Raw genomic sequence first — 26,092 nt, 5'->3', positions numbered from 1 at the left:
CTAGTGAATTTGTTATAATAGTTAACCCTTTGTATGGCCCTAGCTCCATTAGGCAGCAACTGTTGGCTGTCAACAAAAAGTTTCACACTAAATTGTGCTAGAAAGGCAGAATGCAGTGGGTAAATGTTATGAGATCAGCAACTGTTGCTGGTTACGTCTAACCTACCCCAATAACTAGAACTCTGGCTTAAGGAGACTAAAAGGATCTTGAGTTACATAGTAAATTTATGGCGTGCTGAGTACAAAACAGAGGAGGGTATGCACATTACGTGTACTGGCTATGTCAGGCAGCAAATTACTGTATTAGCTGTCAGAAAAAAAAGGGTGAGTGTGCAAAACTTTTGAAAAGTGAAACTGTGGTAGAAAGTTATCATGCAGTCATTTAATTTGATAAACCCTGTGATTTCTCATTGTAAAACCTGACAAGAGCAGCCACTGTAGGCGTGACATCCCTTTCAGCTAGAAGTCATGTAATGTGACATCAGCTTTAGGGTCATCCATAGCCACAAGCCATAAGATGCAAGTTAGAAACTATTCTTGGACAGGACCCCAATTAAACAAACCTTACACTACCTTGAGGGATCAAATTAGATGGCCAAGCAAACTAATATGCATGTCTTTGGAATGTGAGAGAAAAACTGGAGTTGCCAGAGAAAAGCTTGAGCAGAGACAAGGGGAATGTGCAAACTCCATTATGACAGTGACTAGGAGATCTGCAAGGCAGCAGCCCTAACTAGCGTGCCATATCCATTAGAAAGTACTACCGTATATCGAGCTGAAACAATAAATCTAATTATTGACTAAGTTCAGATTTTGAACCCACAGCACAATATCTAAAAGGCAGTGAGCCACTGTGTTGCCCACAACATTAAATCTGATTGCTAAAAATAACAACTAGAGTTCTCTTTAAAACATACAGATGGCACTTACCATTTGTTCTTCATGAAAACACACAGTTAACAGTTGTCTTTAAGGCAGAATACTTTTCCTGAGCAGAAGAAAAAAAAATCAATCTGCACTTTGAGATGACTATCACTATTATCCACCATCTGCAATTATGAAAATTCTTTGGCATCCCAAGTCTTGTGTTTGTAACATCCATTCCTTCAATGTTCAGCAGTAGTTTATAATTAGAGATGTAAGGTCAGCAACAAACATGTGAAACTGAAGTAGACATTTTAAGCATTTAACTTCAGCAATTACAGGTTCTGTGACTGTAATATATATATATATATATAAATATGGCCTGGTGTACACCCACAATGGTTAAGAAGAGGAAATCCTACACAGAACAAAAAAATGTGTTAGTACATAAAGGAAGAGGCTGACAACCTAGGCCACACTCTCCTGTAAGCCTCGGCTTACTGACACGGCAGCCACTAGTTTGCATTACAAGGAGGTCCAGGCACAAATTATGAACTGGTTTCTGGAGTTCAGCTGTACACTTCAGTACACAAAAAAAAAAAATTTAGCAAAATTGTAACTTTTGGAGCCCTATCTTTGCCGGAGCCATTTCAGACACAAAACCATAATCTGAGAACCAAAACCACAAAAAGAATCAGATGAGCAGCATGTAGGCTCCTGCAGCGGAAACCTCTCAGCTGTTCAGTCCCCATCCAGCTAATGGTTAGAAGCTAATTCTTAATGGTTATTAATGAGTTCCTGAACAGCAGCACTTTAACTGTAAAGATGTAAAACACTCAGCAAAATCAGGTTAATGGTGACGAATATGACCGCCACTGCCAGCTACTATATCACTAAGGACAAGCTATGCTGTCACATGGAGATAGGAGTTTTGTGAAACACATTTCCTTTTGGGGATGGAGGATGAGTGTGATGGTGGCACAGTTAGCAAGCTGTGATTTTCTAAACAGAGAAATGGAACTATTTCTCAAATCTGGGCAGCACTTCAAACTGTTCAGGACATGCTGTCAGATGGAAGGGAGACGGAAGGCGCAGAAAAATTGACACATTGATATTTGTGTGATGACCCGATGGGCCTTTTTTTGTAAGCTTGCCTTGCCAGATGGTACCTTCCATCACAGCTAGAGTCTGCTGGAGTGGACCAAATCAAAATGACATCTTCCGCACGAGTGGTTCCAATATAGCAGCGGGTGACATGGCTTTCCTGAAAATCCTGGCACCTTCTGCAGACTTAATTTCTTTTAGTCTAGTGGCTGTTAAGCTGGGCATCAATTTGTAGAGTCATATGTTTAAAATAAAATAACTTCACCTGCCCCTGACCTGTAAAAATCCACTCGCCCATCCAATAGAATTGTCAAAACTATCAAAATATTGATATGTATCAACTGTAGTATTTTTAATATGGTTTCAATTCTCATTTTGCATGGGATCAATTCTACAGCCTACATTACAAATGCACTTCTGGCTTTTGATAATTGAGCCTCATAGGCTACCAATGATAATGGTCGACAGTTGCAGCCCCATTTCCGCCTACACACAGTTATTAATAAGATGGCTACTTTAGCAGTGTCAGAGCATTTATCAGTATACTTAAATGACAAAGATGGCAGCCAGGGTGGTGTCTGTGGCAAATTGGGACGCATAATGCCAACTAAAGAGGCTAAACACAACCAATTTAGCCAAACACTTCAAGGGCCGGCACATGAGTCAATACAAACAATCTGGAGAGGTAGACATCTGCAGTTAACTGTGTGCCAGTTTTATTCTGTGCTGTTCATTGAGGAACAACATTCTTTAGCACTACAGGGCTCCCTCGATTTTTAAACCTGTACCACAAAGTGTACTTCTATAGCACATTACTTTGCTTTATTTCAAAATTATATTTAACAACATTTACTATGTAATGTAAGACACTTTATCTTTTCAGTGCTTAACTGAATAAACAGTGGTGTTGCTTTTCTGTGTGTTCATATACTTGAAGTACTACAATAGAAATTGAGTTGTGGGATGATGATCAAAGTGAAGGTTGATTAAATCTGGCTGGCTGTGGTGGTCTCTTCATAAATGGGGTTTGCGTGAATACAGCAGTGGGGTGCATCTTCTTTTAAGTGCTGCTCAGCACAGCAATGATTATGACTTGATGATTTGTTTTTACTTTGCATTTAATGACTAAAATTTCTAGCTTTTTTCATGTAGTACTAGGATGTTGTACCGGGTTAGTTATTATGGATGTAGTGAGAAGTTAGGCCAAATGACACCTTTTATTGGCTAAACAGAAAGATTACAATATGCAAGCTTTTCAGGCAACTCAGGCCCCTTCTTCACTTGCCTAAAGAAGGAGCCTAAGTTACCTTGAAAGCCTCGAAAGCTTGCATATTGTAAATAAAAGGTGTTATTTGGCCTAACTTCTCACTACCTTCAGTGTAAAGATTTTGCTGCATATTCAATTCTAATTTATTGAAAAAGTTTTTATTGAGTTACAGTATGCTCTACTGGGTATTGAAAATGGTATTGAATTTCTACACTTTTCTTAGTATTGTATTGAAATTTTGTTATCATGACATCCCTACCATCCACTTTATCCTGGACATCACTGGGGGTGGGTGTGGGGGGGCTATACCCATGTGCTGACCAAGATCTGGATTACTCTCACTTGCTCATATATGATCCAATTAACCCAAGAAACACATGTTTGGGAAGGGGAACAAAAAAGGTGCACCCAGAAGAAAAATCTTACACACACATGCAGAGAACGTGCACACTCGTCAGAGAGTGAACAGGCTGTGACTTGAACCCAAGACTAATCACTTCACCACCATGTCACCACTGAAAATTAACACATTCATTATACATTACTTAAAGAAGTTCAACAATAAAAAAAAACAATCTGTTTGTTCCCAACTTAACTCATTTGGTCTGTTTTTTTAATTTTTATATCTAAGCAGCCATTCTGTCTGCCATGTCCCTGACATCTTAGATGAAGGGAAGCAATAACAGAATCTATCAGAGTGGTAGACAGACATCCTGGTAAACAGGCTCTCACACCCAAGCTGGGGTCATTCACAGCCGAAAAGCAAATCTTCTGTGTCACTGCCCTGAAAAGCAGAATGTAAGAAGTGTCTAGAAAGACAACAGTGAGTGAATGAGGCAGAAAGTGTGTAACAGGGCTAAGCTTCTTATGGTTTAGTTAAAAAAAAAAAATAACACGCATCTCTTGGGGATCATCAGTATCCAAAGAATGCTGTGCTAGTATTCATGTCATCTTAAGACACTTGTGTCAAGAAGCATCACTGCTGAGAGTGAGATACCATATTGTGATAAATTGCCAGCAATAGCACAGGCATAACCCATTTTACTGATGTCTCTAAACTGCGTTCCATATATACTGAACTTTGGATGAAGTACAAAAAAATGTACCTTTCAGATACAAACCTAAAAAAATATCCACTTTATTGTAACCTGTGCCTAAAACATGGTCACCAGAAGGTATAATTTCTATCTTTTCTGAGATTTTCTTTTACCCCTATCCATCACTCAACTTTATGTTATATATCAGCTTTCACTGGAAGTGGTAAAAATGGTGCATCATTATCTACAACAAGATTATACAAAATAATTCAAAACATAAAAAATCACCAGATAATACTGAAAGCCCACAAATGTTCAAGCATCAAAGCAGAATATAGCACAATGAATCAAAAGTAATTGGCTCACTTTACTCAAGCCCACTTGCTGGCCAAAGTCTGTCACGTCGTTTAAGGATGGAGTTTTCTTTCGGCTTGTCCCGTTGTTGCTTTTTGCTCCTTGTGTTGGCAAGTTTGTTCTGGCTTGTGGCAGGCACGGCAGCTGTCCAAAAAAATAAATCTCATAAGATTGGTGTTGTGACCAGCATTCCTTAGATTGGTGGTGTAACAAAGCACTGCAAAGGAGGGTGAAAGTCAGCAAAGCAGAGCACATAAGAACTTAAGTGAAGGCAGCTAGTCACAAGGTAACCACTCTCAGTTAACAGCTCAAAAGGATGTTTAAGTGAAAGTAGTCCTGGTGAACACAGTTGCGTTATGATCATTGAAAGGAGGACAGGACATGACAGTCATTTCCAGAGTGGAAGCAGCTCGCAAACACAAGTTCAGCTTTATGAAATAATATGGCTAAACAGAGATTCACAGAAAGTAAGCACAAAAGAATAAAAGGTTGTGATGTCAGATTTTAAATGCAAGACATAGGTGGGGTTTGAATAATTAAGAGTGTTATGATCAATAATGCCAAACAAGAAAGACAGTTCTTTAGATAAGTAACACAAAAGGTCAACAAAAAAACTACCAAAATGTTGAATGACAGGATTTCAGGCTAGAGAGAAGGTCTGCTGTCAGTATCTATGGTGTTTACCAGGATTATGTGGTGTACAATAAATGTACTTTATATAGCACGTTTCTATATTAAACACTATGTCAAGGCACTAACACTTCTGGACAGCCAATGTTTTTTAAGAAAAGTTTTGCTTTCTGAAAACAGTTTGGTGATTATGTTAGAAAGCTTCAAGTTGAACACAAATATAATTTCCAAATGACTGGAATTTTGGAGAAAGATTAAATTACCTTTTATTGAATTTAGTGTGTTTAACCACTTAATATTGCTGAAATAATGCATTAGTTCAACAGAGATAAAGATGTTTTGCTGCCAGTCTTCCTTAGTACTCGCAATCTGATGCTTCTTGTTTCTGTGTTCAGCAATAGTCGACATGCCCTAATACCGCTTTTCTGTCATGGTAATGTCCTGGTGAAACATTTTACCATGTGTATCAACAAAGGTAAAATGTATAAAAGTGAATGCAGAAAATGAATCTTTAGCGACATGTTGCACTTAACGGTTTTGTATGATTGAAGCATGTTGTTTACCAGCTGGACATAGTTTGGGGCTCTGTAGTTTCTTTCCTACAGCCCCAATGGCAGATCAGCTTGTCATTGATGATGTGTCTGATTTATGGCCTAATAAACATGTTTTCCTTAACCTTGGCATTATCTATTCATTGAAACATCTGTCTCAAGTATCAAAGACCTTCACTTTGCTTCTTCCTCGCTTTCACAAAATCTTTCATCAGTCCAAGTTTTATACAAAGAGGAGGCAAAATATCTTTGGTGAGTCAACAAAGGTCATTTATGTGCCACAGTTTTGCACCCTAGAACCAAACAGTTATGGAGTGGTGGGGTCTTTTTAATGTGATGACACGTTTTAGCAAAGCTGTCCCATTTGCAAATGAAACAACAGGTGTTTATATAACTGAGCTACATTCCAAGTAACAGTGACACTACTTTTAGAACAACAAAGATTTTTCAGATATAGTTATTGTACTGTACATGTATACTTTAATTTCAGAGGAAATCACAAAAATGTAGGTGATTACAATAATATGCTGCATGGTAGGAAACTTTAAAGGTGATTTTTGTGATCGGTAGCACACCTGATAAACCTAAAAGTGTTCAGGAAACAAAATCTTTGTTGTCCAGCGTGCTTAAAAATTATATTTGTGTATTTATTTTTATCTCATTGTAGTACATGCAGATTAAGTGGTTTGCTGAGGGTCACATAGTGGGGAGGAGATGGAAATTTAACCAAATGCTTTATTGTTTATCTTCAATCTCTTTAAATATTATGTCACATTGGGGTTAGCAAAAAAAGGTGCAAACTGTTTTTCAATTACTCAATGGTCCTGAACTTTATAAAATCAAGTAATGACGATTGAGGCATCTGACGTTACTTCATATCTCTCAATGAGTGGTACCGGGGATCTATCAAGGTTAAGTGGGACAGGAAGAAATTGAGTTAACCTTTAATGTTACCCTTGTGAAATCTGAAAAATCTTCAGAGAAAAAGACAATAAGTTACCCCTGATTCAAATTCTAATTTGAATTTACTTACAGACTGCAGTAGAGCTATTAAGAAAAGCTTGAAATGGGCAGGCCTGGATAGCTAAAACTGCAGGGCAAGATGCCATTTACATTTTTCAAAGTATTGAGTGAACAAAAACATTCAGAGTCACTCAGGTTAGAGCCCATCCCTTCTGCCTCAGGCAAAAGTCAGTAGTTATTCCTGGATAGGGAACAAGTCCCTTTCTGAGCCTACCCACACTCGCTAACTTAAAGCAAAGTTTAATTTCTCAAATGAACCTTCGCATATTTAGGATGTGAGAGGAAAACTTGAGTACCTGGAGAGAAAACCCACCTAAATAGAGGGAGATTGTGTAAACTCTACATAAGGGTCTCCATGCTGGGATTTGTACCTGGGACTCTAGAACTATGAGGTAGAAGCTCTGCTCACTGCCAACAGTGCCACAATCCTCCCAGCTTCAAATTCTCTAGCTCTATTGTTATAATCAGTAGTGAGTGTTTATAATATTTTTTTGGGAATTCCTTTATGGATTTGAATGATTTATACCTCTAATATGGGGTTTGGGATACAACTGTATTTGCATTTGAAGCATACTGACATTTTTTTTTTTTTTAGAGTTTAGCCACAATGTCCTATGTCTTTTCCTATGGACGCCGCCATTTAGGAATATTTTCTCCATGGTACTAATACCCAGCACTCCTCAGTTTGTACAATGCTTATGATGGCAATAGCGTGACACTACAAAGGACAGCCTGTGCATTTCAGAGTATTCGTATTTGTGGATAAAACTAAATATTCATATTTTTCAAAACACCTCTTTGCTTTCGAATTATGATATTCAACTTTTACTTAGCAATTCTAGTTTTCACAAAAGGTAAGTTTTAACTTATGGTACTGACTTTGACTTATGCTTGATTACGTGTATCTCCGGCTCATAATCATTTCACATACTATTTCTTGTGAGTCAGCCCACATGGCCAGAAGGAGCTTTTAAGCCCTGACCAAAAAAAACACTTCTACGACTACCTCGAGAATTATTCTGATGTCAGAAGTGGGAGCTCTGAAGCCACAAGTAATGATAACTGATAATGATAAAGCCCCTACCCCCAAATCAATCCTTGTGAGTAACTGGATTCTATATACTGTAAATAGTGCCATCTCTGAGACACTTAACAGACTGATAGAACTCCTGTCTTACTGGATAACATTCTCCAAACATCCTTCCATTTTAGCCTTCCCTGAGTGAATCACCCCCTACCCATACTCCCAACCCGATAAAGTTTCAATTTTCTTCAAGTGTTCAAAGTAAACACACCCCATTCTATATCGCATCCTACCTTGGGACACAGTGGCCACAGGCAGTGCCAGCGCACTTGCACCAGCATGGCCACAAGTGTTGCCAATGCCAGTCTTTCCTCTGCCACGGTATCTGTTGGCCTGACTTCTGTCCTGAACAAAGCTAAAATGCTTGCATTTCCAGTCCAAACTACTGCTTTACTGGATTTAGGCAACTCGTTTACTTTAATCTTTGCATAAATTACATAACCTACTGATGTTTTTGTTCTTTTAAGCCAAAGTAAACATCATAATGCAGGTTGATGTAAAGATTATAGTAGCCCTACCCTGAGTGATCATTTAACTTGTGATGTATTTAATATTTCAATTAGTTAAAAACGTTAGATTTAATAACATGTAGCCTGCTTTGCATTCTGTGACATAGACAACATCAGTTTAATTCAGTTATATTTATTCATTTTTTATTGATTTATTTATTTATGGTGTCTGCACATTTTCAGGCAAAGTCCACACTATTATGTTTTCATGTAAAAATGGCATTTTTAAAAGAAAAATACCTTTGTCCACACTAGTATGCTCATAATGCTTAAGAAAATGTCTCTGCCAACCCTATAATGACTGAAAATGCATATGAGTAGAGGTTCGCCTAAATTGGCATGCACACATTGGCAAAAATAGGAATAAGAAGTGTCCTTAAAGGGATCGTTATTCACAGGTCACAAGATTTATTACAAAACTATAGTGACTGGTAAATGATTTGTCTTTAGCGCATTCATGCATTATTCAAACTGTATAAAACAAAACACAACTTAAAATTTAAATACATACAGGCAAGCAATACAAGTGCCATGGAAAGCAACTCTTCAATGTCCGCTAACTTGGAATATGGTTTCTACCATGATGAGATCAGGGAATGAGACATTTTAATGAACAGGTCCCAATCAGCAAAGGGCCATGTAATAAGCACAAACCAATGTCAGCACAATTCAAAACTCTACTTTTTTTTTTACCTGTCCACACTGCCTCATTTCCAGAAATACATGGTTGTGGAGAGTGTTTTCAAAAGTCTCTTTATTTTGTGGGGTTAAAATGCCATGGTGGCATGGACAAAAGGCAAAAGCGAAAGCTAATATCTCAGCTTTTAAACAAAAAAGTTGTAGTGTGGACATGGCCTCAGTGTGTATTGCTGGGTTTTTCTCTATGTACTTCGGTTTCCCTACCAAATTTCCAAAGATTCGATGATTAAGATGAATAGAAATTCCAAATTGGCCCTGTGTGAGAGCAAGTGTGGATGTGTGTGTAAACGCGCCCAGTGATGGACTAGTGTCCTGTCCCAGGAATGATTCTGCCTTATGTCCAGTACAGTCGGGAGAACTGGTACAGTGCGTTTCCGCACCCACTACACAACGAAACAACTCAGGATCCTGGTTGCCAACCCCCCAGGCAGACACGCAGTCCAGTCCCACCCTCCGGAAATGACCCTCTATCTGCCGCATCCTGGTCTAGCCACTTGGGTCCCCAACAATGAGGATCTTACAAGCTGGATCACTCTCAGGAAAATGTGCCATGTGGGTGTAGTGCCGTAACTGACGCTCCCTCACAATGCAGGTAACGCGCCGCATTCGGGCGCGAGCGACCGCTCATTCGACACAAAGTCAAACCAACTGTACCCAAGGATTTTCCAGAGAGACACAGTACCAAAGGAGTCCAGTCTTCATCTCAGGTCACTGGATAGAATCCATGTCTCGCAACCATATAGCAAGACAGGAAGCACCAGGACTCTAAAGACTTGGACCTTCGTCCTTTTGCATAGATATCGGGAGCGCCATATTCCTCTTTCCAGTGACCTCATGAACCCCCATGCTTTCCCAATCCATCTACTGACTTCATAGGAAGAGTCACCAGAGACATGAATGTCACTCCCGAGGTAAGTAAACCTCTCGACAAGGTCAACACTCTCTCCACAAACAGACACCACTGATGGTTGTGCCCAAGAGGTCATTAAAGGCCCCTGTCCACACAAATCGGCTTAAGCAAGTTTATAAATGTTATATTATTGTCATTAATTAAGCACACTTCCACTTACTGTATGAGCTCACAATGCTATACAATAATTACACATATAGAAGGAAATAAAAAAGCGCAACATAAATGAATAACTGATTGACTAAAAATCAGCTGCATGACTTTACAGATTATTGCTCTTCCAAAAGATGCCATTGTGGTACTGAGCATAACACTGACGTTGTCACTCAAGGTTCAGTTTCAAGAAGAGATGTCCCTTTCCACAAAGTCTTTGTGGATTTCCTCCCTGTGTTCTGGTTTCCCCTTGCATTAAAAAAAGTGCCATTTTAATTTAATTGACAATTCTAAATCTCTCCTTATAATTAAGCAGGTTTGTTATGCCTAAATTGGCCCTGTATCAATGAGTGTGGATGTGTGCATCAGTGTGTGCATCAGTGTCTCATCCTACGTTCCCTCAGTGTACTCTGGCTGAACCTATCAAGAACAGGATGCCACTCCAACACAAATTGTATAAAGTCGGAAGAAGCAAACAAAAAAACATTGGCAGTCATCATTTTACAACCATGACATTTTCTCTGAAACAAAACTGGCAATTGTTCTAAAGTAATTGCATGCAAAATTAGAGGTCTTATGCTACCGCTCAAAATCGGCTAATAAATTAGCATGCCTACACTTCATCTGCTGCGCCATATCAGTTTTTTCAATGGGATGCTGTCAGTTGCCGTAACTAAAGCTGATGACATTAAACATTTTCAAACAATGTGCTGCATGTGGAGGTTTTAATCTGGTTGCCTGAAATATCAACAAGTTAATGTAATTTTTGCCCTCCTATTTAATTACTGGAATCTAAATAACCGGTAAGTCATGTTTTTGTTCTGTTTTTATGCTTTTTCTTTGTCTTTATAAGATTCTTCTGTTATGAAGCAATTACTATAATTAGGCTTTACTGGTTTTCAAGCCTGTTTGGCTGCAGAGGTGAAAGCAATATTCTTAGGTGGGACTGGCAGGCAGCAGAACTGTGTTTATCTTAATTGTCTTTAAACATTTTGAGGAGGCTTTCAAAGAGTCTGTAAGTCCAAAACAGGACCACCTTCACATAACAACCCCCAACTGCAAAATTTCCAAATCACCCACCACACCCACATTCCTTAAGCATTTTTCTTGTACCAAAACAGTAATTAGAAGTCTACGTGGAGTCAACTGGAATTCTAAACAATCACAAACTCTTTCTTGGGATTGTCCAGATACTACATAGCAAACAAAAAATGAGAGATAAAGAAGAAAAGGGGAGGCAGGGAATTAATAAAAACAGTTGTAATTACAGTAAACAGGACTGGAGGCTCGTGTCTTTTGCAACCAAAACAGTCCATTCAAAAAAAAAAAAAAAAGGTGGAACGCATAAGGTGAAAAGAACAATGGACAAATGAAAGGGTACAAACAATGAGTGCATAGAACCTACCATCAGGAAAAATACAGAGGCTTCACCCACAGAAGGCAAATAAAAGATCATCTCCAAGCTTGGAGGTAAACTGAAACAACCTTCACTTAAAATGCCACGGCGACAAATTAGGCTTGTTTGCCTACTAATTCCACAGTAATGGCATACCCCAGATTGGTTGGAGGTAGAATTAAGCGGACAGAAAACAAGTAAGAGTTAACCATCCATATAAAAACTGAACATTACATTAAATTACTAATTTTGAACTGAGGTTATCATCATGGAAATGCAAGGAGACAGAACTTTATACAGTGTATGTGCAACCTTTATTCAAACATTTAACAAATCCACTTAAAATGTAACATTAACTTTATATATACAGGGAATACTAACTATATATCTACTGTATAATAAAACGCTAATGTCTGTGTGTCCAGTCCCTCAGAGTGACCCGATTGGTCAATTTGGCTTAGGTGGCATGAAGAAAGAGGAGCGCAATTCAGACCTATGAGTGAGGATATATATATTCTCCTTAGGTGTAAACACTTTTGCTCCCCCTTGTGGGGATCGAACCTCGGACGTCAGCACTTGAGGTGAAACATCAGATTGTGATCACGATCGGACCTATGCATGTAATACTTCGATCTATACCCTGAAAAATAAGCGAACCAGCCGCTGTGGCTAATGGTCTGACATCTAAGGTTCGATCCCCACAAAGGGAAGCAAAAGTGCGTATACCTGATGAGCCCCAAATAGGGTGAAACACACGTCGTGTAATCTTTGTATCATTTGGCAGGTACTATATAACATGCTTATGATCTGCTTCTCGCAACTGAGAGGATGTGGCAGATATCTATTGGCTTTGTCGAGGTATGTAATAACCCACCAGGACAAGAGCGGGGACTATCGCTAATACTGTCGTCTCTTTCTTTCTCCACAGCAACAAGAAGCCACCTAGTTAAGGCAACTGACCTCGCCCCTTCTGGTTCAGCTACCATAAAAACTTGGGCATCCCGGAAGGAGGTGACATTACTGGCTTGAGCAACCTGCTGGATGGAGCTCTGCTACCAATCTGAACCTGGCTATCCAACCCAACAACCCTTTTGCTTTTGCCTTGAACATCCCACAAAACTTAAAGCAAGCCACAGAGCGTCTATGTACAATAAAAGGGCGACCCAACTGGTGCCACAAATTTTCTCACGTAGTGAAGCTGTCATTCTTGCACCCAGCCACAATATTATTTTTGTGTGCACTTGGCCACATGAACATGGTCTCTGGTAAAAAAAAAAAAATGAAGAAAAAATTAATTTTTGCAACACTTGACACATACAAGCATGAATTCTAGTCCATCCAACTTAACTGATATAATTATAGGACAGTTGCTGATATGTAACTTAAGCAGGATGAATTTGTTTTAGAAAGTGTGAGGGAAAGAAATTTTAACATAGGGACGTTTATCTTCAACAACAGAAAATTTTAACAGTCTAGCTTGTCAGAAAGTACTTTTTATCCCAATAGATAGGCAAAAATATGAAGTGAATTGCAAATAAGCAAAAGAAACTTGCTATTTGCTACTACTGTGATGATAAAAACTGGGGTGAAGGCTCTCCATGCAAAGACTGGAATAACGAGAGAACTTTACAAACAAAAGAACCAAGGGCATCTTCCAAATTGAAGGAGTGATACATGTCATCCTTAATGCTTGACTTTTTGGCCTGTGGAAACTTAATCTTTCACCTACTATTTTAATTTTTATTATGAGTGTAATTAATAGCACATCTCTCATCGGTCTGATTTCAGAAAAAAGGTATTAAAATGTCAGACACAGTCATGATGCAAAAGCTCTTTTAAAATGTCAAACAGTGGAAAGAAAAATACTATAATTGGTACCATCATTGATGGAGATCAGAAACGGAATATCTGATTACACAAACAGTACTACTCACATTTCCTTGAAAGTAATGAGGGGCAAATGAGTGAGAGAAGCATTTGATTAATGGGTAACTGCCAAAGGAAACCTCACTGTTTTGAAGCAAAGGGGTCAACCTGCTGTAAAATGAATGTCCTTTATAAATTGACCCCTAACACAAGCTCCTTTTATGAGGTTAATCTTGGACTATGGATTCATTTACTAGAATAAAGTGATTCATTATGACTCATTTAAGTGGGTGGGCTGGCAGACAAATAAAAATGAAAAAGGCTTACTGTAAACACAGATGCTTTTCTGCCCTTAATACCCCGATGCAAAGCATGCTCTCTTTGCAAATAAAGGAATGAGTTCTCGATATTTAATTTTTCTTTTATATATACAAACAGTGTATACTTTATTCTTATACAGCCATATATGTTGTAAGACAGTGGAGCTCATTTTTAATGGTCACTAGATGTGGAGTTCTCATCTACTTAAAAATCACTTACATTAAAGGCTAAAGTATTTGGTCAAGTAAGAAAATAGCCAAAAAATCTTATAGATAGGTTAAGGAGGCATAAAGGCTCAGAAGAGCTCTTTTAAAATGGCATGAAAGTTGCTGGTTTAATATTATAATTATGGAATTTATTTACACACACAAAGCATATATAGATATATACATGGTGAAATAGGGCAGGAGTTTTTCCTCCTTACGTTGAGGGGTTGGGACAGACCACTCCCTTAACAGGAAGCCAAAGAGCTATCAGGGAGTCAAGTATAGAACACTATTAGGATGCCAATGGTTCTTCAGGAGTTATAGGAGGCCACATCCCCATTGGGTCAATGAAGACTTATAAAGGAGATCATCAGGCCAGGGCTTAGTCCAACCTGTCTGTCAGAAGTAGCATCAGGGTGCTACTCTACTCCAGTCACAGTTATCAGTATTGCACAGTTACACACTTCCAGAGGGCTTTTCCTTTAACCCAGAAGTACTTCCTAGCTGGTTGGTCATTGCTCTGGAAGTCTTCCAGGACGGGTCTCTCTTTAAAAGGAGCTCCAGTTCCTCAGCCGGGTGAGCCTGGAGCTGGGATTTAAGATCAGAAGAAAAGCAAGAAGGATGAAAATTGGCCAGATATCTGCAGTGAATTGAAGAGGTAGGACGGGGATTTATACATTGCTTGGAAATACAAGTACAGTATAGAATTTTATTGTACTCTACAGACATACCAATATTGCATACATATATAGGAAAAAAAGGTTAAAGGTTATTTCTTTGCTGAAAAGAAAACCAGGTAAAAGATGCAACATTTCGGCTCTAGTCTTCATCAGGTGGGCTATATGTCTTAAAACGTCTATTCTCTCAGTCATAGAAATAACCATTAAACTTTTTTTTTCCTTTGCAGAGGCTCACTGACACAGCCCTCCACTAACTGTATTACAAACTGCATATATGTGTAAGAAAAGCAGTCCACAATATTAATTAACAAACCAAGGCCATTTACTATAACAGCTTCCGGCAAGCAAAGTCACATTTCTCAGTGCTTGTTAAAATATGTACTATATGATAAAATGCTAAGGTCAGTGTGCGTGTCCAATCCCTACGCTCAATCTGATTGGTCAATTTCGCTTTAATGTGATCGGTCAGTTTGCCTTTGGCAATGCAATCATAAAAGGAAGTGCAAGCGTAAGGCACTCAAGGAGAAGTAATGGTGTAGGAGGCACACAGAGTGTTGTCTTCAGAGGCAGGAATTACAAAAGCCTGACAGGAGACAAGCTAGGTGCCTCGAAATGACAAGAGTCTGAGAAAAAAGGCTTTACGGAAACATGTTTGAGAGAAGGAGCTCCATTCAAGAGGGGTTTAGATATACAAAGATACAGAGGAAACATGCTGAAGGTAAACATAAGCCAAGAGATTTCAGACACTTATAAACTTATTCTATTACCTGTCTTCAACTGGTAGTGTGGCCGATGGATGGATTGATGGATAGATAAACTCAGCTAATGCCCTCCTCTGCTATTGTATTGTATCTGCACATACATACATGCATACATATATTGTTTTTACTCTACATGAACCTTATTTAATCCTCAGCATCGCCACTTTGCAGATATGCATGTATCTCTTACTGGACAGACCAACTGAATTTAGGTTTTCACATGCTGTTACAGGGGAAACATGAACAAGGTAAAACAGATATGAAGTGCAAGGTGGTTAGCAAGAATGGAGTAAAAGTAAAAGCAGTGACAAAACAATGCAAGCTAGAATCGGTGAACCTCATAAGTCTGAACAGAAAGCAACAGGAAGGCGAGTTTCTTTCGTCTTTGACAGCACATTTTATCAAGCCACCAGCCAGTTATCTTTTGCATTTGAACTACAAGGCATGCTGTTATTGCTTCATTCGTCCATGCATATAGACTATCCTGTATAGTTCATAATAACGACACCTTCTCACTAGATATACTTCTGCCAGACAAGACTGCAGGATACAGACATGTAAACTACAAAAAAATCACAGCGTGAAAGTAAATGTGGTCTGTTGGGGATGCTGGCGCACCCACCTACACATGAAGTATTTGTAAAAATTCTTAAGATCACCTGTATTTACAACCCAGATTTTTATCACTAATCTGTGATTGAGCAAAACAAGAAAAACATTGTTCACTTGATTATTATATAATAAGGAAACTGCTTGTACTTTTGTATAAGAAAACAGGCAATAAAAAAAGAAGGCAATCCTTAAAAAATGAAATGCAGTACATCTGACTTCATGAATTACAATCAATCAGTGCATCATCGTAACAGAAAGCACTGAAAACATGTCTTAGTGTACTACAGCAAAAGAAGCTCAGTTGGTTAACTGTTTTATACCAAAAATTGTTCAACCCAAGTAGACTAATTCAAAGTGGTGGTTCATGCTGGAGTCTTTTTAGGCAGCACAGGGTGCAGAGCAGGAAACGGCTCTGGACAGAATTAAAAAAATATATATCAAAGGGCCTATATGGATGCACACACACACACACACCCTGGCCAATTTGGAATCACCAGTTACTAACCTAACCTCCACATCTGTGGGGATGTGGGTGAAAAAGTAGAGGAAAATCTATGCAGACATTAAGACAATTTACAGAGTGGGTGTGAGATTCTTATACTTTGTATATGTGAAGAAACTATTTTGTGTAAATCTAAGTTATTATATTGCATCTCCGTTAAAGAGGGATATTATTATTAACAGAAGCAGCAGTAGCAGGAAGCATAGTGGTTAGCACTGCTGCCTAACATCTCTAAGGACATAACTATGGTTCTTATCAAATGACTGTGAACACCTGACCATCACACCTGTATGAATTGGTTGGACATCTCATTCCAAAACCACAGGCATTAGTATGCATTTGCCAATTTTATGGCTATAACAGCCAAAAGAGCATTTTTGAGGTCAGGTACTGATCTTGAATGAGTAGACCTGACTCACAGTTGGTGTTTCAACGTATCCTAAAGGATTTCCTTGAGGTTGAATTCAGGGCTCTGTGTAGGCCACTTGAGTTCCTCCATGTCTTTATGGGCCTTTATGATGGGGCACAGTCATGCTGTAACAGAAAAGGACCTTACCCAAACTGTTGCCACAAATTTGGAAGTGTACAGTTGTCTAAAATGTCTTTGTATGCAGACCACTATCTCTCCTGCACTATGCAGTCTGGAAGGTAGTGTTCTCCTGGTATCTGTCAACCCAGATTCATTCATCCGACTACCAGATTTATCACTTCAGAAAAACACATTTCTATTGCTCCAGAATCCAGTGGTGGTGTGCTTCACACCACTCCAGCTGAACCTTAGTATTGTGCATAGTGATCTTAAGCTTGTGTGCAGCTCCTTGGCCATGGAAATTCATTTCATGAAGACGTCAACGTACAGTTCTTGTGCATATATTGCTTCCAGAGTCAGTTTGGAACTCTGTTGTGAATGATGTGACAGAGGACAGGTGATTTTTATGCTCTTCCGTGCTCGCAGGCTCCATTCAGTGAGTTTGTGTGGCCTACCACTTTGTGGCTGAGCTGTTCTTGCTCCTCAACGCTACTACTTCACAAACATAGCACTTACACTTGACCAGGGCAGATCTAGCAGATCATAAATTTCATGTGTTGACTTGTGGCAAAGGTGGCACCCCATGACAGTGCCATGTTTAAAGTAACTTAGCTCTCTAGTGCAAACCATTCCACCACCAAAGTCTGTCAATTATGATTGAATGGCTCCGATTTTATGAACCTGTTAACAATAGGCCAGGTTGAAACACCTGAACTTAACCCTTAAACCGCCACATACTTGGGAAGTTGATGCAGCCCCGGACACCAAATACTTTTTTTTACTACACTTTGTAAGGAAATGTCACAATTCACAATGAAAAAGTAAAATTTTACTTGAACTCATATTTTTTCATACAAAGAGCATCACAATTACTGCAACACTGATCATTTTACACACTGCCAATGAACTGCAAAAACTACTGCAACATTCAATTATTATACAGTATGTACGCGGTGCAACTGACGCCATTGATGAAATTCAGTAAATCACTGAGCCAACTGTGCTTGAACTTGGCTGCAGACAAGCACACAGAGGCCAACGCTGATGCTTGCAGGCTCATCTAGTGCAGTGGCTGAATCCCAGGGACAGTGATGCTAATTCATTAGGGTGTGGCAGTGGTTTTGAGCTGGCCGCACAACGAATTTACCGAACTGACTGATGAGCTCCGGCATGCTGACAAATTGCACTGGGAGCTGCCTATAGCCAGTTGCAGCGTTCAACAAATGTACTTGGCCAAATATACTCGGTTCTGGCGTACTGGCAAACTGCATTGGAAACCGACTATAGCCAGTAGCAGTGGTTTAAGGGTTAATCATTTTGAGGGGTCTCCACATACTTTTGGCTATATAGTGCAATTTTCCATTGTTCTCAATTTTTCTTTTCCGAGTACTCCTCTCACATCTCAAAGCCAAACCATGAGTGTACAGTAAGTGTGGTTATGGGTGTGCCATGTAATGGACTAATGTCACAATGCTATCCAATTAATCTGCTCCTTGCCAACAAATCTAACTGATTTGCTCTGTTGTATTACTATGACAGATATTACTGCTATATTAGTAGGATTGTTATTATAACCTTTCTTGCACATAAATAAATTCAAGGTCACTGGTTGGGTAGAATATATCCCTCTGGCACTGGGTAAAGGGCAAGAATCAGCTCTGCATACAGCCCCAGTCCTTGGCAGGGGCCACTCACGTACATGATAGGACCAATTCAGACTCTGGACATCTTTGGCATTGTGGGAGGAAAACCAGAATATTCTAATGAAAACGCAACGCAAAGCCCGGGCAAGCAAGGGATGCTGGATCAATGATGTAGACGCGGTAACCACAGCACCACTGTACTGGTTATGAATAAATACGTTAATACATAATATCAATTTCTGACCTTTAGAACTAAATAACCATGCTCAAGAGACATGATCACTATTATAGACGCTATTAAAATTAAAAATTGATTGATTTATACTTTACATTATATACCTTACAACTTATTTCACAGTAAGCACTCTTCAAATGGGCTTTGCAACTCAAAAGTGTTACAAAATTCAAAGAGATTAAGATTAAAATATTACACGGTAAAAAAATTATCAGATTCATCAAAAAAAGAATACATAAACAAACCAAAAAGAAAAAAAGACAGGCAAAAATTTAACTTACACACTATAGATGAGAAAAACGGTTCTCAATATCAAACAGAGTACCACATTGTAGTAAAAGAAAGCAGCATTTCTTCTATCAAAGCTGGAATCTTCAGCTGCTGGAGGTTAAACATTTCAAGACTGCTCACAAGAACAAAAGCTAATATGAGGTTTTTGAATTTTCTCAAGCTCAATTGCAAGACATTCTTGCAGCATTTCAGAATTCAAAAGCCAACAGGAAAGCTTTACTGAAGAGAGGCACCTGTGTGTAAATGCTTAAAAGAAAAGTAAAGACCAATAAAGTGAAATTACTTTTCAGCACATCAAAAAAACAGCACATCAATTCCGATATTATGATGCAAATCAGAGAACGTTAAGTTTTTCAGATGAGATGGAAGACGATTCCCAAACTTCATTGTAACCCTACGTAGAATGTACTCTCAGAAAAGATGCAAATTTGTGTTATTTTAAAGCAGAGCCATTCATCCTCTTGTAACCCTCCCATCAATGTGCTCCGTGCCAACAAATCTAACTGCTTTGCTGTGATCTCTGCTGTAAAACAAAATCAGGTCAAGATTGGTATCAGCATGACAGGGCGAGGCATGTTGAGCTTGCATGAGACACATTAGAAGGGGAACAAAGGACTTTAATAAAACTGTTTGAGCACATGTAATGTAAATGTAATATTATTTGCAGACACTATAAAGACATTCATGCTTGCTTTTCAGCTTAATCACATCTCCTGTTCACTGCACTCAGGCTTACTGTTATGCACCCAAATTGCTAAGTTTTCAAACTTTTTAACAAGCAAGGTTTTCCAGAATTTCATATGCTACCATATCTTGCCCGATCTTCGGAGGTTATGAATGATCGAAAAATGTATACTTTGTGGAGGATGTATTACACTTTGAAGGTCTGGTACTGGCCCAGCACAGCAAACAACAACTGAACCAAAATCGCAATAGTGGTTGGCTAGATCAGTAAGACTGTGATGGTCAGTCATATAATTAAGGAGGTTTAGAGCAGTTGATTTGTTTCAAACCTTTTTTTTTTTTTCTTTTTGTAAAACTTGAGTTATGTGTATGAAATGTTATTTGATTTTAATAAATTCAATAAAATTAAAGAAAAGAAGGTTTAGAGCAGTAAGTTAAGAAAAACCAGAAAGCAAGAACAAACTAAGTAAAACCCAAAATGGATTGTTAATAGCCATGGTAATGAAATCTTATTGGTAAACGTATAGGCAAGAGAGCCTGTGGGGCCTAGATCTCAGATTGTCATTGAACTGAATTACAATAAGAATAGGCTCAATAGGCGCTTTCCAACCACAGGAACTTTTTTCAGGAACCAGGGACTTTTGTAGGATTCCCACGGCAGAGAATCGGGCCATCCGCAGGTCCTGATAAGGCAGTTCCTGGAACTTTTTACTTTCTCATATATGAAGTATAGGGAAAGGATTGTAATTGTCCAAAAATTAGATGTTGAGATATTGATGAATCTCGGCATGTAGACCCTCCCTGACTTTCTCGTATATGGAGTATAGAGAAAGTATTGTAATTGTCCAAAAATTCCATTTCAAGATTTTGATGAATCTCAATGTCTTAGACCTCTCCGAGTCCAAAAATACCATTTTTGAAATTATGTTTGTGTCTTTGTATATAAACACGATAACTTGAGTATGCTTTCACTTAGGTCAACCAAATTTTGCATACAAGTATTAGGTACAAAACATAGATTTCTATCAACATTTGGGCTATTTATCTTAAACCAGAAGTGGTACTTTACCTGAACACGAAGTCTATTTTATATTAATGCAGCTGCAGAGTCAAATTTAATCAGCTTTACTTTTTTAATAATTGTTTGATATATTATTAATATGATTTGATTTGCTGTTGATGGTTCTATAATGTACATAATATAAAAATATGATCTTTGTCTTACGGTTTACTCCTTAAATAGCCATCCCCGTATCTGAGTATACGAGAAAGTCTAGGGGAGACCACTCCCGATTTTATTTTGGCTCCTTCTCTAGGGTATGCACTTTTTCTTCAACCAGGTACCATCAAGGGTGAGGTTCAGGCAATGAAATGTGCCAATTGGTTAACCACAAGTACTGGTGGCATGCTATAAATCTGTTAGTAGTTTGGACTTTGGAGAGTTATCATTGAAGATGTCGCAACGCACTTCACACTGCCACACTCTTCATAGCTGCCTCCCTAGTGTACTGTGCCATGCTCTTCATCAGAGCAATAATCCCCCCCCCAAAGAAGACAAGACCGTTTCAAAGCAGTAAGGTGTGGGTGCCACTCATGAGCACCCAAATGTGCCTCACTTTGCACTGCATCCTTTGCACATCACATGTTTTGCAAAAAGTTTACAGTTACATTTGTGCGGTGGGAACACAAGACACAAAAGTATCCAGGCACCTCAAGTGGCCCAGGGCCTACAACATACCTGAACTCACTGGCTCCTGAAAACAAAGTTCCTGCAGTGGAAAAATACCTTAAATCATATAAAAGCAGCATGAAGATTACAGACTTAAATCATCTCAGCTGGATATCAGCCTTGTCACCTTTAATTAACACCTCATTATACCTATGAGGTGTTTGTAACATTTCCAGTCTCTCTTTACCTTCGGAGCACCAAGTCTATTACAGAACACAGATCAGCCTGCCCACCGGACTTTTGCCATAAAGTCTTTAGTATATCCACCTGCTAAAGAGTACAGCAAATCCAAATATTATACATAGGGAATGAAATAATCATGATATTTCATAATAAACAGTAGATTAATAACCGTTGATCATTAAACAGAGATAACACAGACAATAGTACAGGAATAAATTCCCTGAAAAGGTTTTATGTATGCATTATGTTTGTAAGAATTTATTTAAAACATTAAAGCGACAATGTGTAGTATGTTGTGCCTTTATATTACTACACTTCTGATCGTCACTGGAGGATGTTGAAATGCTGGGCAGTCAGTCACACACATAGCTTGTTAATTGTCAGAGCAGCAGGAGGCAACTGCTACTCTAACAGCATTGATGTTCTGAGAGCACTCAGGCAGCCTCTCACCATGGTTAACATACAAGTTAAATCTGTCACTGACCGAGATTTGCTGCACATAGAGGCCCAGCTCGCTGGGATGGGTGAATTAGAAACCATGCTTCATACATTATCATGAAAATAAGCAACTACTTTGCCTTAAAGATATGCCTCAATGGATAATTTTGGGTTTGTTATATGGATAAATTCTATCTATGTATTGGTATGTTATTGTGAAAAAACTCCTGATCGTTAGCACAGCCAAAAAAGCTCAATTGTGTGTGTGAGCCTATTGACCGTGCTGTGTTTTCACCTATTGTTCTTGGTTTAATGCTTTTCTGCATGGCTAGTAACCTGGCTGAAGATGACTGATGACTTACTGAAAGTCTTTGCCATCAGCCACACTGGTTGGTAGCAGTTTTTAATTACCAACACCCTCTGCAAGATTTCCTCACACCGTTTTGCCTTACTATAGTCGGTCTTTGTCAGCGGCATGCTTGTTTTGTATAATTCGAGGCACTGTAGATATGTTCCTTTGCTATTATATAGTTTTATATAAGTTCTACACTATTTAAGGCAAACTCCATCAACCTTTTGCTCAAAATGAGCTACATTTTGCATGCTTTATCTTCACTACGTCTCTACTGCATCTACAGTATTTGTAGTTTAAAATGATCGGATGATATCTTAAATACTGCCCTGAAAGTAAGTCTATATCAGCCATTGCAATTTAGCAAGGCAATTAAAAATCCCAAATTTTGTACTCAATAAGATTTAAACTCTTTAAGATGATCAAATAACAGTTAATGGTTAACATCACTAGTACAAACAAACAATCTGTTTGGGTCTTACTAAAAAATCAAACAGTGCTTTGCAGTATTGTCTTCAGTAGAACAGAATCATGACATGATCAATATGTGAGAGAGGCTTGTTAAATTCTGTGGTGTGAACATGTACAACAATGCAATCTTAAAGCTTTTTTAAAATTCCCTTTATTACACGGGGTTTCATATTTGTTTCTTCATACTCTGCATGCATGGTCAATACCGCCCAACAGAAATGCATACCATGGCTGCACAGCTGGTTAATGAGTATGACGAATGTCTGCAATAAATAAATACACACATTTGTTTAAGGTGCATTTTCTCCTTGTGTGTTGCGCAGTAAGTGAAAGCAAAAGCCAAACGGTGCTTCTAACCATCCTGCAGATTACAGTTTTTTATATAATAAACATCTATGGACATTAATGCTGGACTGCAATACTCAAAATAAAAATATAATGTTACTCAGTTCTCATAATCGGCATGTCACATCATCCAGTTGTATGCTTGCAACTTTCCAAACACATGTACTGTATTTTTACTACAATAATGTTAAAATGAATCCCTCCTGGAAAATGCCCTCTTGAACGAAAATGGAACACACTTAAACATTTGAATTGAAAATCCACCTACCCATCCCATTCATTAGTCAGAAGTCCAGCCCAGTAACAGGTTATTCATGGATTATTGCGCTTAATGTGATATCAACAAAAAGCTTGCACTGACAGGCATGTACAACTTAAACTTAAACGTTAAAGGAAAGCAAATGAAAACTTATCAGGAAGAGACTATGCCTTGTACTTGTGCATGTCAATGAGTAAAAGGTCAATTTCATGTGTAAAGTTTCACAGACTGCTGCTAAATAATCGCAGTGTACCCAGTTGTGGATGACTGCTATAAATATAAACGTAACGACGGGCGGTAGGTCTATAATGCAAAAGCTCATTCACTTATGAGTGTATTCCATTTTTGTTCAAGACAACATTTTCTGGAAGTGGATTATTTAAAAATATTTTAGTAAAAATACACGTGTTTGGGACGTTGTGAGCATACGACTGGATGACCTGACATGTGGACTGTGTGGCTCAAGTAACGTGAGGTTTTATTGTGGTGATTTATGTGCATGTCAATGAGTAAAAGATCAATTCACTTGTGCAGTTTCACAGACTGCCACTAAATAATCCCAATGTATCCAATTGGAACTCACTGCTATGAATATAAATGTAATGACATGAGGCGGGTCTACAATGCAAATGCTCATTCACTCCCTAGCATGTTCCATATTCGTTGATGAGAGCATTTTCTGTAGCTGGATTATTTAACAATATTTTAGTAAAAATACTTGTGTTTGGGATGTTGTAAGCATACAACTGGATGACTTGACATGTGGATTGTGAGACACAAGTAATGTCAGATTTTATTCTGGTCTTTGACAACATTGTTTACTTTTGTACATCGTTGGTCAGAATAAACTCATATTATACAGGAAACTTTGCTATCTCCATTCTGCATAAAACCATGAGATTGAACATTTTTCTCAGCCAAGTAACTAACATCTAATATAAAATATATCAATTTTGAGTGGAGAATTCCTTCCATTTTAGGTGTAAAGGGAGCCAAGTCTCGTCTATTTGCATTTACAGTTTGTAACATTAATTTAATTTTTCCATGTTATGCAGCTCTGTTTTCACACAACACCACCACAGTTTAACAGCAGAGAGTACATTTTTCATTTTATTAATGCTGGGTAATAATGCCACCATACTGGTAACAAAACACTGCAGAAACTACAGACGGAGCAAAAGTAGCTTCAACAGCTTTAGTTTGCTCTCACAGAGACAGCATTCTGAAAAATGATTATTCCAAATGGTGAGGAAAGGCTAGCACAAACAGTTTTCACCAAGAAGTATTGGATTACATAAGGGTATTGGCATCAAGAGTGGCTTAATAGTGAAGGAGCTACACTTTAAAGCCCATTAATGATTCTTTGAGTGACCCTCAGCATGGCACAAACACGCTTTGGCTCGCTCTGTATAATAAATATTATTAATCCACAACTGTTACATTTGGCAGATACATTTATCTAATATGACTTGGAAGATCAGGATACATTACAACTGCTTACATATTTTTGTACAATCGGTGCACAGGCAGGCTAAGTGATTTACTCAATGTTACACATAAAGTATGATGCAGGAAATGAATCAGGAACCTTATGGTTTAATATCCAGTTTACTTGTCATTTAGCCATGATGATCTCTAGTTTTTGAGCATGCCATATCCAGTACATCCATGCAAGAAAAATGATGACAGGTTGGATGCATTGAGTTCTGGTACTCTGAGAGGAGTGTCAATTGAAAAATTAATGTAAATTTCACATAAAAGTGACTTTATTCATAGGAATGTATAATGTTTGCACACTTCAAGTTAGATATGTGAGCTAACACAAATTCTAAATCATTTTAGTTAATTTAGATGCATTTCTGCTTCTCTGTTTAATACATTAGAGGGATGCCTGCATTAAGAGCTACAGAAGTCTGAAATTAGGATTGAAATGGTGAGCCGATGCCAAACAGCAATTTGGCTCACAACCAGATCCTCCTGAACTCCTTTAAAAGCAAGTTTATATATCTATCTGTCTTCCAGGGCTGACTCCCTCCAATCCTGTGTGAAGTATAATGAACTGATCCTGTCTGCAGGTCAGACTAAAACGAACGACATAATGGAAAGCTGAGAGACACAGGCTTTTAGTCGTGTCATTTATTTTAAAGTTTTGTACATTAAAGCTTCAGTCACACTTCTTAAATTCTTCTGATGTTCTATAAACCGACAGTCGCTCCAATAACACAGGTTAAGCTCTCTGAAATCTACCACAAACTATATTAAAGAAAATACACCACAGAAGAAAAACAGGCTTAGAAAAGCAGCACTTGAACGAAAATAAATTATGTAAGTAAAGAATGTTGTGTTTTAATCACTGGAGCTAAATTTATGGTTTATTTAATAATGTTATATCTTGTGCAATTTC

The 26,092-nt window shown here is 38.3% G+C and overlaps 1 protein-coding gene across 1 annotated transcript in view; it reads right to left on the bottom strand.

The window, feature by feature from the left end:
- Positions 1–4,483: 4,483 nt before the first annotated feature.
- The window catches only part of setbp1 (SET binding protein 1), a 67,742-nt gene continuing 46,133 nt past the window's right edge, over positions 4,484–26,092 (bottom strand). Inside the window, exons 2-3 of the mRNA XM_039758090.1 lie at positions 4,639–4,770; positions 4,484–4,516 (exon numbers count right to left, since the gene is read on the bottom strand). Coding sequence (XP_039614024.1) covers positions 4,484–4,516; positions 4,639–4,770 — 165 coding nt within the window. The remainder of the gene's footprint in view (positions 4,517–4,638; positions 4,771–26,092) is intronic.

The sequence above is a fragment of the Polypterus senegalus genome, chromosome 7 (assembly GCF_016835505.1).
Source record: "Polypterus senegalus isolate Bchr_013 chromosome 7, ASM1683550v1, whole genome shotgun sequence".
Lineage (NCBI taxonomy): Eukaryota > Metazoa > Chordata > Cladistia > Polypteriformes > Polypteridae > Polypterus > Polypterus senegalus.
This window is presented reverse-complemented; position numbering and strand designations above follow the sequence as displayed.